Source organism: Corticium candelabrum, chromosome 10, assembly GCF_963422355.1.
Source record: "Corticium candelabrum chromosome 10, ooCorCand1.1, whole genome shotgun sequence".
NCBI classification, from domain to species: Eukaryota; Metazoa; Porifera; class Homoscleromorpha; order Homosclerophorida; family Plakinidae; genus Corticium; species Corticium candelabrum.
The window spans coordinates 6,481,206-6,493,928 of record NC_085094.1 but is presented as its reverse complement, the minus strand read 5'-3'; the positions used below and the strand labels follow the sequence as shown (position 1 = coordinate 6,493,928).

At 40.7% G+C, this 12,723-nt stretch overlaps 1 protein-coding gene across 1 annotated transcript; it reads left to right on the top strand.

The window, feature by feature from the left end:
• Positions 1–6,927: 6,927 nt before the first annotated feature.
• On the top strand, positions 6,928–11,265 carry LOC134185347 (uncharacterized). The gene is made up of 5 exons (XM_062653128.1): positions 6,928–6,965; positions 9,483–9,613; positions 9,678–10,127; positions 10,190–10,518; positions 11,200–11,265. The coding sequence occupies exons 1-5, from the start codon at positions 6,928–6,930 to the stop codon at positions 11,263–11,265; spliced, it is 1,014 nt and encodes a 337-aa protein (XP_062509112.1).
• Positions 11,266–12,723: the final 1,458 nt, after the last annotated feature.

The following is a 12,723-nucleotide window of genomic DNA, read 5'->3' as shown; positions in this document are numbered from 1 at the left end:
GGTAGAACTAATACAAACACTGGACTATGTAAGCACTGCCTTAGGTGAAAGAGTGGATATTCATGATTTGATTCCTATGCATAGGCCGACATTTGAAAAGATGGAAAACACGCATGATCAAGGCATTGCAAAATTTCCCAATACATACATGTTCTTCTCTTTGTGGAGTTATTGCCTTTGTTTTTGTGGCAGTTGCAGCATTTTCTCCAGAGAATCTGTGGGCACACATCTGTTCACCACAGCTGTCCTTCTATGTGACAAAGCAAAACTCAAACTTTACCTTCAACCAGGGTTCTCCCCAGGATTTCAGGAAAGCGTAGCACTAGCCCCTCCCTAAGACCACGCCCATCCACTGACATCACGACAAAGTCCCAATTGCAATACTAATCTATTATCAATATATATTAGACTTGCTGCTGAAAATCGTCTATACTAGCTGTTGTTTACAGGCTGTCAGCTATCAGTAACCCATTAGTTGGACGAATTTAGCATGGACAGCTGTTGAAGTCAAGATATTGCTGTGACTTGTAACCATGCATTGACAAACCTGTTAACTAGTCTACTAAGTAGCAGTGCACGCTTGCTAGATACACACTGTGACACAATTGAATGCATAAACACAATGACATACTATTTATTCGTAATCATTGCTTCAAACAGTGACTGAGTATATACCCTAAGGTTGCTGCTACATTAGAGAGTAACAAGCAAAATTGTGTTCAATCTTACAAGCTGTCCACTGTATAATGAAATTATGCTGACTCTGTTACAATATTGTAATGTATCTGTTCCTCTTGGAAGCCCACTCCAGACATGCAGCGTTAAAGTCAAAGTCTTCTAAACAGGGACCTTCAATAGAGATAAACAGCAGTTGCACTGTGATTTTGTTGCTCAGGCAGGGTTTCTCAGAGGTGTCTTTATCCTATTCAGTTCAGAAAAGCCCTCTCACAGTCAGCAGTGGAAGCAGGAATTAGCTGGGCAATGGCTGCAAGGTTACAAATGTTTGGAAACACTAAGGAAAGGTTCTCTTTCTTCACAATTGTAGCCATCACATCTTGTTCTGTATGGCAAAGAATTTGCACTTTGAAGTGGCACAGCTGTTGGAATCTGACTGGAACTATTTTTGCAAAGTGGTCAGTCAGCGGTCCTATTCAGTATTGGCTTTCTTCAAGCCGCCTACTTAGTAAGCAGGTTCTAAACATGCAAATTACATCATTAAGATTATGTTTCCTTCACATGCACTTGCTATCCCGTATCTGGAGCATATCTAGACAATCTCAAATCAGCGATCTCTGAGAGTGAAGTAGAAATTCAAGCGTAGCGCAGCGCTACGCTCAAACGGCCTGGGGAGAACCCTGCTTCAACCAAGCCCTTATACTCACTACCTGACAAATACCTTAGCAGTATGGCTGCTTTCTGATCAAATTAAAATTTCAAATATCCTAGATAAGTCCATAGATAAGTCCATATTAGCTGATGAAAACTTGCAGTCTCAGCAAATCCAAAGCCACCATCTCAAGCAACCTAAACGCCAGAAGCTTTGCTTAAGTCTGAGTAAAATTTTCAAGACCAAAGTTTCAGGAGAAAATGTAACTCTTCAGCAATTTCACCATGCAAAGCAACTACTGATTGGCCCTCCTGCTATATGCCTGACAAAGCAAACAAAGTTGGTAGAAAAATTCACTCTCGCTAAGGCCGTTTCAGCTGGCAAGAGGAATCCTTTCTTTCTAATGCAACCTGATGCACTTCTAATGAGAGTCATTCACAGGGTACAAAAGCTGACAACGTCAGTGAAACCTCCATGCCTGTAGTAGAACAACAGTCAGTTTATGTCAAGAGATGCACTTTAAGCAAAGACACACTTCAACAATTTCAAACTACCAGTGAAGCCAATCTAGAGCACCCACTTGATGCCAAACAAGAATGCAAATCTGATTCAGGCCTCCCTACCAGTATTATACCCTTGCTCCCTCAGCGGTACAACTATTTTGTTGACTCATATTGTCAGCATGAATTGGAAAGTTTCCTAGGAGCTGAAACATGCAACTTTACTCTAGAAGCATGGACAAGTGCCAATTGTGAAACTGCAGCTGTCCAGTTAATTACACATTTTGAAGAGGTTTCAAAAACCACCTATTGAATCACTACAGGTTTCAAAGCAAAAGGATGGCGGCTCCTTTTTAAAACTGTTCGTCATTGTCATCATTACAGGAAACAGAAAACTCTGTCACAAATGTCCACAGAAAGGAAGTGCAAACTAAAGAAAACCACCATACATTGTTCCACACAAGACAAAAAGTCAATGTGTCCTAGCACTTTAATAGTTAGGGTATACCCACCTGAGGCATCTAGAACCTCAGACCACCCTGAATATCTTGCCTTAACAATCACATACCACCCAATCCACAGTGGCCATGCTCTCAGCTTTAGGCCAGTCACAGAAGCTGTGAAAAAGCAAAAATTAGTCTCTTTGAGTCTGGCAGCTCTGCTGCCTCCGCAAAACATGAATACTTGACCCAGATTCAACTGAAAAGTGATCCACGAGTAGTTGAGAGCACTCTTGCAGACAGAGCCATAACCCCAAATGTACGAGACATTCAACGCCTCTTTAGAAAATGGCGATCAGACAACACTGGACCAGAAAATGGAGAGGCTATGTTTGAGCGACTGCTCGAGGAAGTACAACGATACAACAAGGAACATGAAAAAGAGGGTGGGCAAGTATTTCTTCAACCTTATGAAGCAGCAGCTGCAATGAACATGAATGAACCTAAACTAAAAACCAGAAAGACTGATGCCATGCCCTTCCTTTTAGCTCTAGTCACTCCTCTCATGGCCAGAGTCCATGAAATGGTCACACAAAGTGCAAAGCTAGTCTTTTGTAACTCAACAGCCAGTCTTGATAACTTGAACACAATTGCGTTCATACTTAGCTGCGGCACATCAATAGGAGCTCTACCACTTGCTGCAGTTATGACATTCAGTGAAGATGCTGTTACCTTGTCAGCAGGGTTTACAGTACTGTGCCACATACTGCCCAAGTGTGCATTCTTTTGAAGAGGCCCAAATCTTGGACCACTAACATTATTGACAGATGACTGTGCAAGCAAACGGATTGCTCTAAAGAGTACATGGCCTCAAGCGGAATTACGCCTGTGTCTTTCATTTTTTACAAAGTATATGAAGATGGCTTTGGAGCTCACATTTTGGTATCTGTGGTACAGACAGAATTACCTGTATGGCTCTAACAAAACAACTTGTTTATGCCCCAAGTGAGCAAGCATTGACTGAAATCAAACGTGAAGTAGACAAAAGCCCTTTTCAGACATTCAAAAAGAGACTAAGTGATTACTGGCAACAGAGGAAAGAATAGGCTGTGTGTTTCCGAAAGAACTTTCCCACACGAGGCAACTATACTAACCATAATTCAGAGGCTAGCATACGCATCATAAAAGACATCCTTTTCCAAAGGAATAAAGCTTGGAATGTGGTACAAATGTTCAATCTTCTCACACAGACTCTATTACCAGCGATGTTTAATATCTGTTGCCACAAACAGATTAGATCATTTGTCTCTACAAGATTTACTGTGACATGAGTAAAAGCGTACACCATTCCATCTGACGACATTGTCGCATCAGATGACCCAGACGTTTACACTGTTGTGAGTCAGTCAGATAAGAATACAATGTGGTAGTAGACTTACAACTGGGTGAGTGCACCTGTCCCATCGGAATGCAAAGTCAACCTTGCAAACACCAATTTGCAGCAGCAATGAAGTATCGCAAAAGCAGTACCAATACTATCCCAACGTATTCGCCTCAAGGCCGTCAGCTTTTTGCAGCAGTGGCATTAGGACAACACTGCCAACCCATTTCCTTTTACAGTAGTGTCCACCAAAAAGCAGAAGAAGAACATCTAAAGTCTCTTTCCATCAGTATGAATTGGTCTGACGAAGATATCAAACATTCCTTTGAAAAAATTGCTCCTTGTTCCTGTGAAACAACTGAAGTAGCAACTGCAGCTGACGACAACAGTGACTTTAGCAATACATTTCAAAGAGATCAAGCACAACCAATTAACAGAGGGGCTATGAAAAGTCAAGGGACGTCATTGAAAGAGTACTACAGGTCACTAAAGATATCAAGGACGGACTGCATGAAAGTCATGTCACAGACAGCTTCATAGCTGCAGTAGAAAGGTTTTGTTCTAATTATTGGAAACTACAAGGCAAAGGAATCCACTCGCCTGGTACACAGCAGCGACTGCGTTCTGCTCTACATATGTTTGGTAAAGAGGTGGGAGTCAGAAAACAAAAGAAAAAGATTCGAGTGCAACCTACTGCTGTAGCTAGACGACACTTCAAGTCCTTTTCTACCCGTCCAGCATCAGCAGGACATCCAAGTTTGTTCATGAAAGCCGAAACTACAACCAACACGTTCAACAGAAACATTATCCCCAAACGAATCCACCAGAGAACAAGGAGAAACTACAATCTGACAATAAGTTTGAAAACAAATACCCCTAATGCCATCTAAACTGTACAAGGATACAAGATTTTTGAGTTGAGGAAACTGTTCATGTTAATATTCCTTGATATAAAGAGAGAAACAGATCGTAATTACAGTGTTCAGAATGAGTGTTCAGAACAAGTCATTCCAGTTTTATGTCCAGCAAACTGTGCACCCACTAGAGAAATAGGCATCTTCATTGTGTGTGTTTTAATTTTATTTTAAAATGGATCATGGATTGATTCTATGTATTTTAGGCTAATGAAAAACTGTTCTGTGGCAACAGACTGTCCGGATCAACAACTTCCTCTAATCCTGCCTGTATGCCATACATTTCTTATGCAAACAAATTAATTGCAGTAACAGAAGAGTACATGATTAATAAACAGGTTCTTCTGCAATAGTTACTAGTATATACAGTAGTGGACAAAAGTATTTGCCGGGTAGTTTTTGTTGTTGATTTTTCATCATATTCTGGACTACAGAATGGAAATAAGTGCTGATATGAGCATAAATTGATAAGTTAGTTTGTTTTCAAAGGTTGTAATATTGTTTGCATTGAATATGCTTTGATAAGTTGTAATGTAAACTTAATTAATCTGTTTTAACTAGGTTGTAACAATAATCTTAATTAAATTGCAACAACCAACTGATTTAGACTCAATTCTGTACCAATTAGTCTTGATTTTCCCATTGCATGACCAACATTGACCAAGAAGTCGCTTTATTAATATTTTGTGCTTCCACTAACACAAACATCCTGAAAACCCTTGAAATTTCTTGCCTGGCAAATACTTTGTCCACTACTGTATATACACACTTATAAATTATAAATTACTATTTATTAAATCACATTTAAGGTTCAAAATACTACCATAAATACATAAATTGTGCTTTAATGTTACTAAATACTGTATTCTAATAAATTAATAATTAGTTAATTAACTAATATCAATTAACTAGCAAAATGTACAAACCTCTGCCGTCTTGTATGATAGCTGCATCACGCAAAGCTTTTCTGGAGTCAATTGTTTCTCGAGAAAGTCGATTTCTGCAAAGAAAACGGTTTGTAGCAACCAACATTCCCCATACTGGGGCTCTCCTTTCACTAGCCACTGCTGTTTACTGAGTGTGGTAACTGCTCGCAGAGATAGCGCAATTCCCACGATCTGTCAGCATAACAACACATTTCGAACTACTAAATCATGCATGATCCAGCATGCGTGCACGTGAGAATGGTCTACCGCGCACGTGCAATTTAAACTTATCCGGGCTATATATCCGGGATGTGTGTGTGAAGTGGACCCCCCAAAAAAAATTTGCGACCTGACGGCTTAGGAAAGCACACGCGCGAATGAAGCAACTCTTCTACTCTGCGTTCATGCAGATAAAGGGAGGAAAATCAGTTGGGCAAAATGAAGAGAACAAAAGAATGTCGCTTACTTTGACCACTCACAACAAACTACGTAACATTAGCCCAAGAAAACTCATACCCAGCAAGCTCCAACGCAACCGATTCCTCATCGAAGTGCACGTGCTAAGGACAGTCTTCCACATGCTTTACAACAAATGCCAATAACACTCACCTTGTACGATTACACCGCGAGTCAAAACGACCGGAAACAGCCATAATCATCGTCACTTTGACCTGGTCTTGCACCTCCAAACAGGAGAAGATTCCACCTTGACAAGAAGTTTTGAAGAAAGCAATAGTGCAGGCACATCTAAGAACCAAGTAGGTTGGATTCGCTCCGCTCTCTAGGTTGGGCGAAATACAAATAGTTGAAGCTACCGGCCGACGAACGTCATAATTGGCCGTTTTGCTCGTCTTCTTGCAGGCGTATCTAGATCTCTCTAAGATTGAAAGGCACGCAAAAAAACAGAGAATAGATCAGTTGTCAACGATGCGTTGTAAGATGTGCTGAGCTCTAAGACTTACTAGACTGTGAGCCGATGATTCGACGTCGTCATACAAGCTAGCGATACGCCCTACAGATGGTCAGATTATCCGGGACATATCGCGAACTTAAATTGTATGGTTGTTTGGTAGACTGTATTTGTGATTACAAACGTCTATATATCAAGTGCACGCCCACTAATCACCACTACTGGTACATATACCACAGGTGCATGCGCACTATGTACAGCTAACACATCGCGCGCTAAAATCAGGAAAGCGTCGACTCTTGGCCGAAGCCAAGACGATGCAATTCTTTCGAAAGTACTAGACATTACCGTCACTAGCTGGAAAAAGGCAAGCAGCTATCTCACGCTAGGTCGACGTCTACCTGGTATTATCTTATCCGGGCTTCAAAAGCTTGCTAGCTATCTTTAGACCTATCCCGTATAACAGACCTACCGTGTCTTGTGGGCGTTCGTCACGCATAATGAAGGAAGCCTTGCGACTGTCCGCGACATGTCTTCTGCTTTTGTGTTTGCACGGCGTTTGCGCAGGTAAGCTGTTATAACTATTATATGGATCATAGTGTCTGAGGTGAGAGAAAGCCATTCCTACTCACCAGCGTTGATGTGCAGCTGCTGCAGACCTCGTTACAGTTTTAATCTAACATCAACTAGCATTTTGACACACCTAATTGTCGTATTCCGAGGTGCTCATACAGTAACGGGATCCTTGTTCATGAAATAGTTGTCTCTCTGCAGCAAAGTCAGGGGAAGGTTCGCTAGGCAAGCTTCTTTTCTGAAAGGGGCGTGGCTAGCGAGTATTCTGGAGCTACGCCTTTTTACTGCTCGGAAACCTTATAAAATTTAATTAATCAAAGTTTAATCAACTGGCAGTCTTCAACTACTCTCTCACACGGGAGCTGACACATGCCAGAACCCTATACGAATGTCTCCAAACAGCAGTCATAGAACAGTATAGAACTGAAGTCCTCTGTATGCATTATTACCCAACTAAATATTTTAATAGCAATCACGGCCAACAGGTTAGGGGCCACATGCAGCCATCCCTGTTGCAGTGAACTACAAGTACCGAGGTTTACTTTTATACTAGTGTACAGCTTCAGTGGCTGATGATACCAACAAGTTTTGGCAGTGTTAAGGTGTGGAGTTTGGAAGTGTATTGAAAGTGATGATGACAATTATTGATTATCTGAGTGATCATTGGGTAGTACAGTTATTGACATGTATTGATCATTGGGTAGTACAGCTACAACATTCTAAATTTTAGCTATGAGCCATAAGAAACATGACTTTGTAAAATTAAAAGTCACGAGACTTGACGAGAGCTATTCAAACGTATAGGGGTGAACTTAGTTTTAGTCTGCAGGCTATGTTTGTGGGGAACTGACTGGCTGCCTGGCTGGTTATGTGACTGTCTGTTCATGCCTCAGGAATGTGCCACGCTTTCCACTTCCTTTATGTCGTGTGGCAACCAGAGACAATCGACGAACCACCAATCAGATCTGCAAAATTTTCATGAAAGAGTTTCTTACCAGAACAGTGAAATTCATGTTTGCGATTGCCAGATCTTGCTAGATGTAAACAGCAGAACTTACTTGTCTGCAACTGCTAACGTAAAATTAATTGCTTTCTTGGTTTACTATATGTATATGGAAATCTAACATTACGTAACCATGAGTGATTTTATGTCCTGTACAGTGCACCCTCGATTATCTGGACTTTAGATTATCCGGACAATTTCTGTGTCCCATGACCTTTTGTGTTCCCGGATAAAGAAACTATAATATAATAATACACTGTAGCCTAGGTACAGCCTCTCGCAAATGAATGAATACATAACAGAGAACGTAATAATCTAATAAATAGGTAGCTGTTGATGACTCTTCTAGTGACATGAATGTACAGTAAGTGTGGTTACAGAGTCTTGTACAGTGGAGGAAAATTAGTTGATATTTATCAACTTTTGATGTTTGGACACTCTATTATCCGGACTTCTAACCTGTCTGCGGAGAAGTCTGGATATTTGAGGGTGTACTGTATGTGAAAACTCTTGTTACTGTACTTCGACGAGTACAGACAATTTACGGACTTTGCGATCACGCGAAATGACAGTCGTTATGTACAATTTTAGACAGATTTTACAAGTAGTGCGTTTAGAAAGAAATAGCATCTAAATTTTCTTTCTTTGAGACAATCCTATTGTGGTTTTCAGAAGGCTCATGGCTGTGGAAGTGACGGTGTAAACACAACTTCAATTACTAGTTATATGGGAACTTAATAGAGTGGTTGTGGGATTGGGGCAGTGAGCATTTCTTGTATACAGTATGTACTAATAATAGCCACTAGTTTTGCTAGCCAGACTACTCCCCTCTAGCTATCTGTTTGGTGGGAGACGGTCTGGTATGATTTTTTGATGTTGTCGTTCTGCTCCTCATCTAATAATGGGGACTAACCGCTTATTAATAAGCTGTTGATGACAGATTATACTGTACAGTATGTAGGAATGGAGGGATCTAACTACTAAACTAGAGCTTAAGTTCAAACCATCACTGCTAGTAAAATATAGAAACCATTAACACATGCTCAACAGGCATGTGTGCAAGTTGAATATTAACAAATCTAGCCAACAATGTCTGTGGGAAATGCCAATAAGCTCTAACTAAAGGACTAAGAAGTGTGACAATCTTAGAGTCTCGGCCATTTTAGGGCTGTGGGTTTACTTGAGCTCTGCAATAATAATTGAGCGAGTAAGGGCGAAAGTATACAGAAATGTTCGCTGTCTGACAGTTATTTTGAGCACTGAGTCATTGTATAGTCTACATAGTAAGTTGTATGCAGCATATGCATGCTTAGCACAGCTTTTAGATTAAGTGTTAGTTGAGTTTGAGTGCATGTTGAGCTATCTGGGAAGTTTAGAGCTATTACTAAACTGGCAACAATGCCTGCAGTAGTTCAATATTATAATTAATAGAATTAATTAACTACAAAGTTTGTTGAAAGAGTAATGTTCTATTGACTGTCTTGTGTTGTGTTTCCAGTGGATTGCAGTTGGGGTAGTTGGAGTTTATGTAGTGTTGAGTGTGGAAATGGCACCAGAACTCGGCAGATTAGTCAAGCAGCTACAATGAGTGGTCAGAAGTGTACAGGACCATCGACTGAGATCTGCATAGTCACATCTTGTATGATTACTGTTATGGTGGAAGTCACACTTGTTGCTTTATGTGCAATGTTTATGTGATGTAGGTATGGCAACCAATCTAGCTGCCTCCCTTGGAGCAACAGTGATCATGAGTTCAGTCTTTAGTAATGACTTTCTTGCTGCAAAGGCTATAGATGGCAATCCAAAAAATATTACTGGACAGACACTTGTTGGTAAGGATTGTGCCGGTACAATGAAGTCTAAAGATCCTTGGCTTCGAGTTGACTTGCAAAAGGAGTATCTTGTGTCACGTGTTAGAGCTATCCCTATAAGTGATAGAGGTAAAAATGTGTATGTTCATGTTGGTAACAGCTTAACAAATTATGGGAATGACAACCACAAGTGTGGAAAAGCTCCATATGACAGCTCTACTCACAATGATGCAATATGGCGAGATGTTAGTTGCAGCCCACCAGTTTGGGGAAGTTACATTAATTTACAGAGAATAGTGGAAAATCACATTCTTCATGTATGTGAGGTTGCTTTCAACTATGGTTAGATGATGTTGTGGTGTGGGTAGGTGTTGAATGAAGAGTAAAATGTCTTGTTGTTGTAGAGTTGGAGATTGCTATTCTAGGCAATAATATGAATATTGAAGGAACAAGTGTGGCAGTTGATGATAATCAAGATTACTCTAATCCTATCGATTGTGGTGTCAGTCCTGATGTGACCAACTTTAATGCTCTCTTGCAATGGAAACACAACACAACCAATGATGTACCATCTTCAAGTCTACAGACTACTGGTGTATATCAGGTGTATGAGAATGGTGTGCAGCGGCTCTACATGAAGTCAGTTAGTGCTTCTGACAGTGGAGTGTATACATGTCAATATACTGCAACTAATGGCTCTATAGTGGCAAAGTCATTTACACTGAATGTGATTGTAGGTAAGACATGAATACATGTGATATAATAGTTAGCTGGATGCTTTGAGTTTGTTTTGTGGTATTTCAACTGTGCAATAGTATTGTAATGATGAGATGTTTGTCTGCATGTCTTCCATATTATTATGTCTGTCTGATTGTTTGTTGTTTGTTTGGCTGTCTGTCTATTTGTTTGTTCGTCTGATTGTGTTTGCAATTCTCTCTGACACCTTTATTCTGATCTGGACCAAACTCTTAGGAACTTATTGAGCTCCTGCCATGTTTATGCTTTTAGCTAGTCAAAATACAGATAAGAGCATTACTTAAACGAGAGCCTTCTATCAACTGCTGGTAGGCGTTGCTACTGTGGTTTTAATCAGCAGGGAAATAACTGTGTGGTGTTCTTTACTAATGAGTGGAAGTTACTGCCTATGTAATGGTTTACAACATGTGAATTTTGCACAGTTATAAATTACTACTCTGAAATCAACGTCAATGCAGTTTTGACTTTGTTAGGCAAGGGAATGTTTTTTTTTCTTTGTTTATGAACCTTAGATCTACTGCTTTATGGAACAGTTCCTGGTATTTTCAGTTGCACTCATGGTATATGTTTACACAAGCAGGCGTCTCATTGCACTAACTAGGTCTAAAAGTGCTTGCACCAAATTTTTAAATATGGCATTGGTTGTTGTGGTTTGCAGGCTTGTGATCATTACAAGAGCACGAGAAAGTTAGCACACTTTTCTTCCCAGAGTTTTACTCACTAGCGACTGAAGCTGTGTTTTCTTCTCACTTTTACAGTTATGGTCCCTCTGGAGAAATTGTAACAACATGTTGCTAAGTATTACGAACTCTTATGCCACTTTACTTTTAAATGCACTACTTGAAAAAATCTATCTGAAATTGTACAAAGTGATTATTATTTCACATGATCACAAATTTCATAACACCACTCAGACCGTTTAGATTGTTCGTGTTTGCGTGTGTGTGTGTGCGCACGCGCGCAGTGTTCTCCCCAGAATATCTCAAAAGGCGTGGCTAAATATGGGCGTGGTCATCTAAGTGGGGTTTCCTGTCTTTGCAGTGCAATGCTAGAGCAACACAGGGTGCTTGTGTTTGGTCTAAAATGTTAGCTGTACAACATTTCTGTGCGTGGACAGAGTACAAGCTATCATTAATTAAGTTAACCCTTTATCTCCCCGCTTTCATCCGGGCTACTTTCTAATCTGCGTACATGTTGAAAACCTGCGTCTCCCAATATATTCCAAGCCAATGCAAATCACAAAATCGATTGTAATAGCTTTAGTTAGTAACTTAGCACTAGTAGACAAGTTCGCTGAGCAGTCGGTGACAATTTTCCATGCCAATATCGACGCTAGCTAGGGACGTTCGCAGTGTATTGGCATGCTCACCAAGATCTACAAGTTTTTCGAAACTGCGAACATGTCTACACTAACCTGAACAATGCTTTCGCTAACTCTGGCTCTGGGCCGATGCCGTTCAAGCACGTTTTGGCGACTGTAATCAGTGCATTGTTGTACATCCTGTGTAGGGTAACGCCTTCCAGATTGGGTTCCGTAAGTGCCAAAAACACCACTAGAAGAACGAGAAATTGGGCTATCACTTCAACAACACAATTCGACGCATTGATGTACTTTGTCTTGCGACTTTGTATTCTCTCAACGCATCAATAACGACTCCACGGCACAAACGGCTGCCGAGGGTGTGACTCAATACGGATTGGAATGTGGGCGAATACGCCACCAAATGACGTCAGATCGGATTCGAAAAACGTCATAAGGATATTTTGGACATCACGATCTCTATGACGTTGCTTTCGGACTTTCCACAACAACAACAACAGGTGCTTTATTCGTATATACAAGAATCCAAACCACTGCTGGTCTCCCATTTCTTGCCTAGCACATAGATAGTAAGGCGTGGCAGGCATAAGTCAAGGCATGGCGGACACAAGTCAAGGCGTGGCAGTGTTAGCCAAGGGATGGCGGGAATGGGCGTGTCCTTGTAAAATTTAGCCAAGGTGTGGCAGGCCGCCACGTCTTGAAATGCCTGGGGAGAACACTGGTGTGTGTGTGTGTGTGTGTGTGTGTGTGTGTGTGTGTGCCTGCAGTTGGCGGTACAGTTGGTGCTTCTGTGAGTAGCTGGTTAGGCTCTAGGAGATTGCTTAGCATGGATATATATATATATATATATATATATATATA

Excerpts from the sequence above, each read along its gene's own strand:
- LOC134185347 (XM_062653128.1), top strand. The coding sequence starts at position 6,928 with ATGTCTTCTGCTTTTGTGTTTGCACGGCGTTTGCGCAG. Across the intron at positions 6,966-9,482 it reads TTTGCACGGCGTTTGCGCAG|TTGGGGTAGTTGGAGTTTAT; the intron begins GTAAGCTGTTAT and ends AGTGGATTGCAG. Across the intron at positions 10,519-11,199 it reads CATTTACACTGAATGTGATT|GCTTGTGATCATTACAAGAG; the intron begins GTAGGTAAGACA and ends TGTGGTTTGCAG.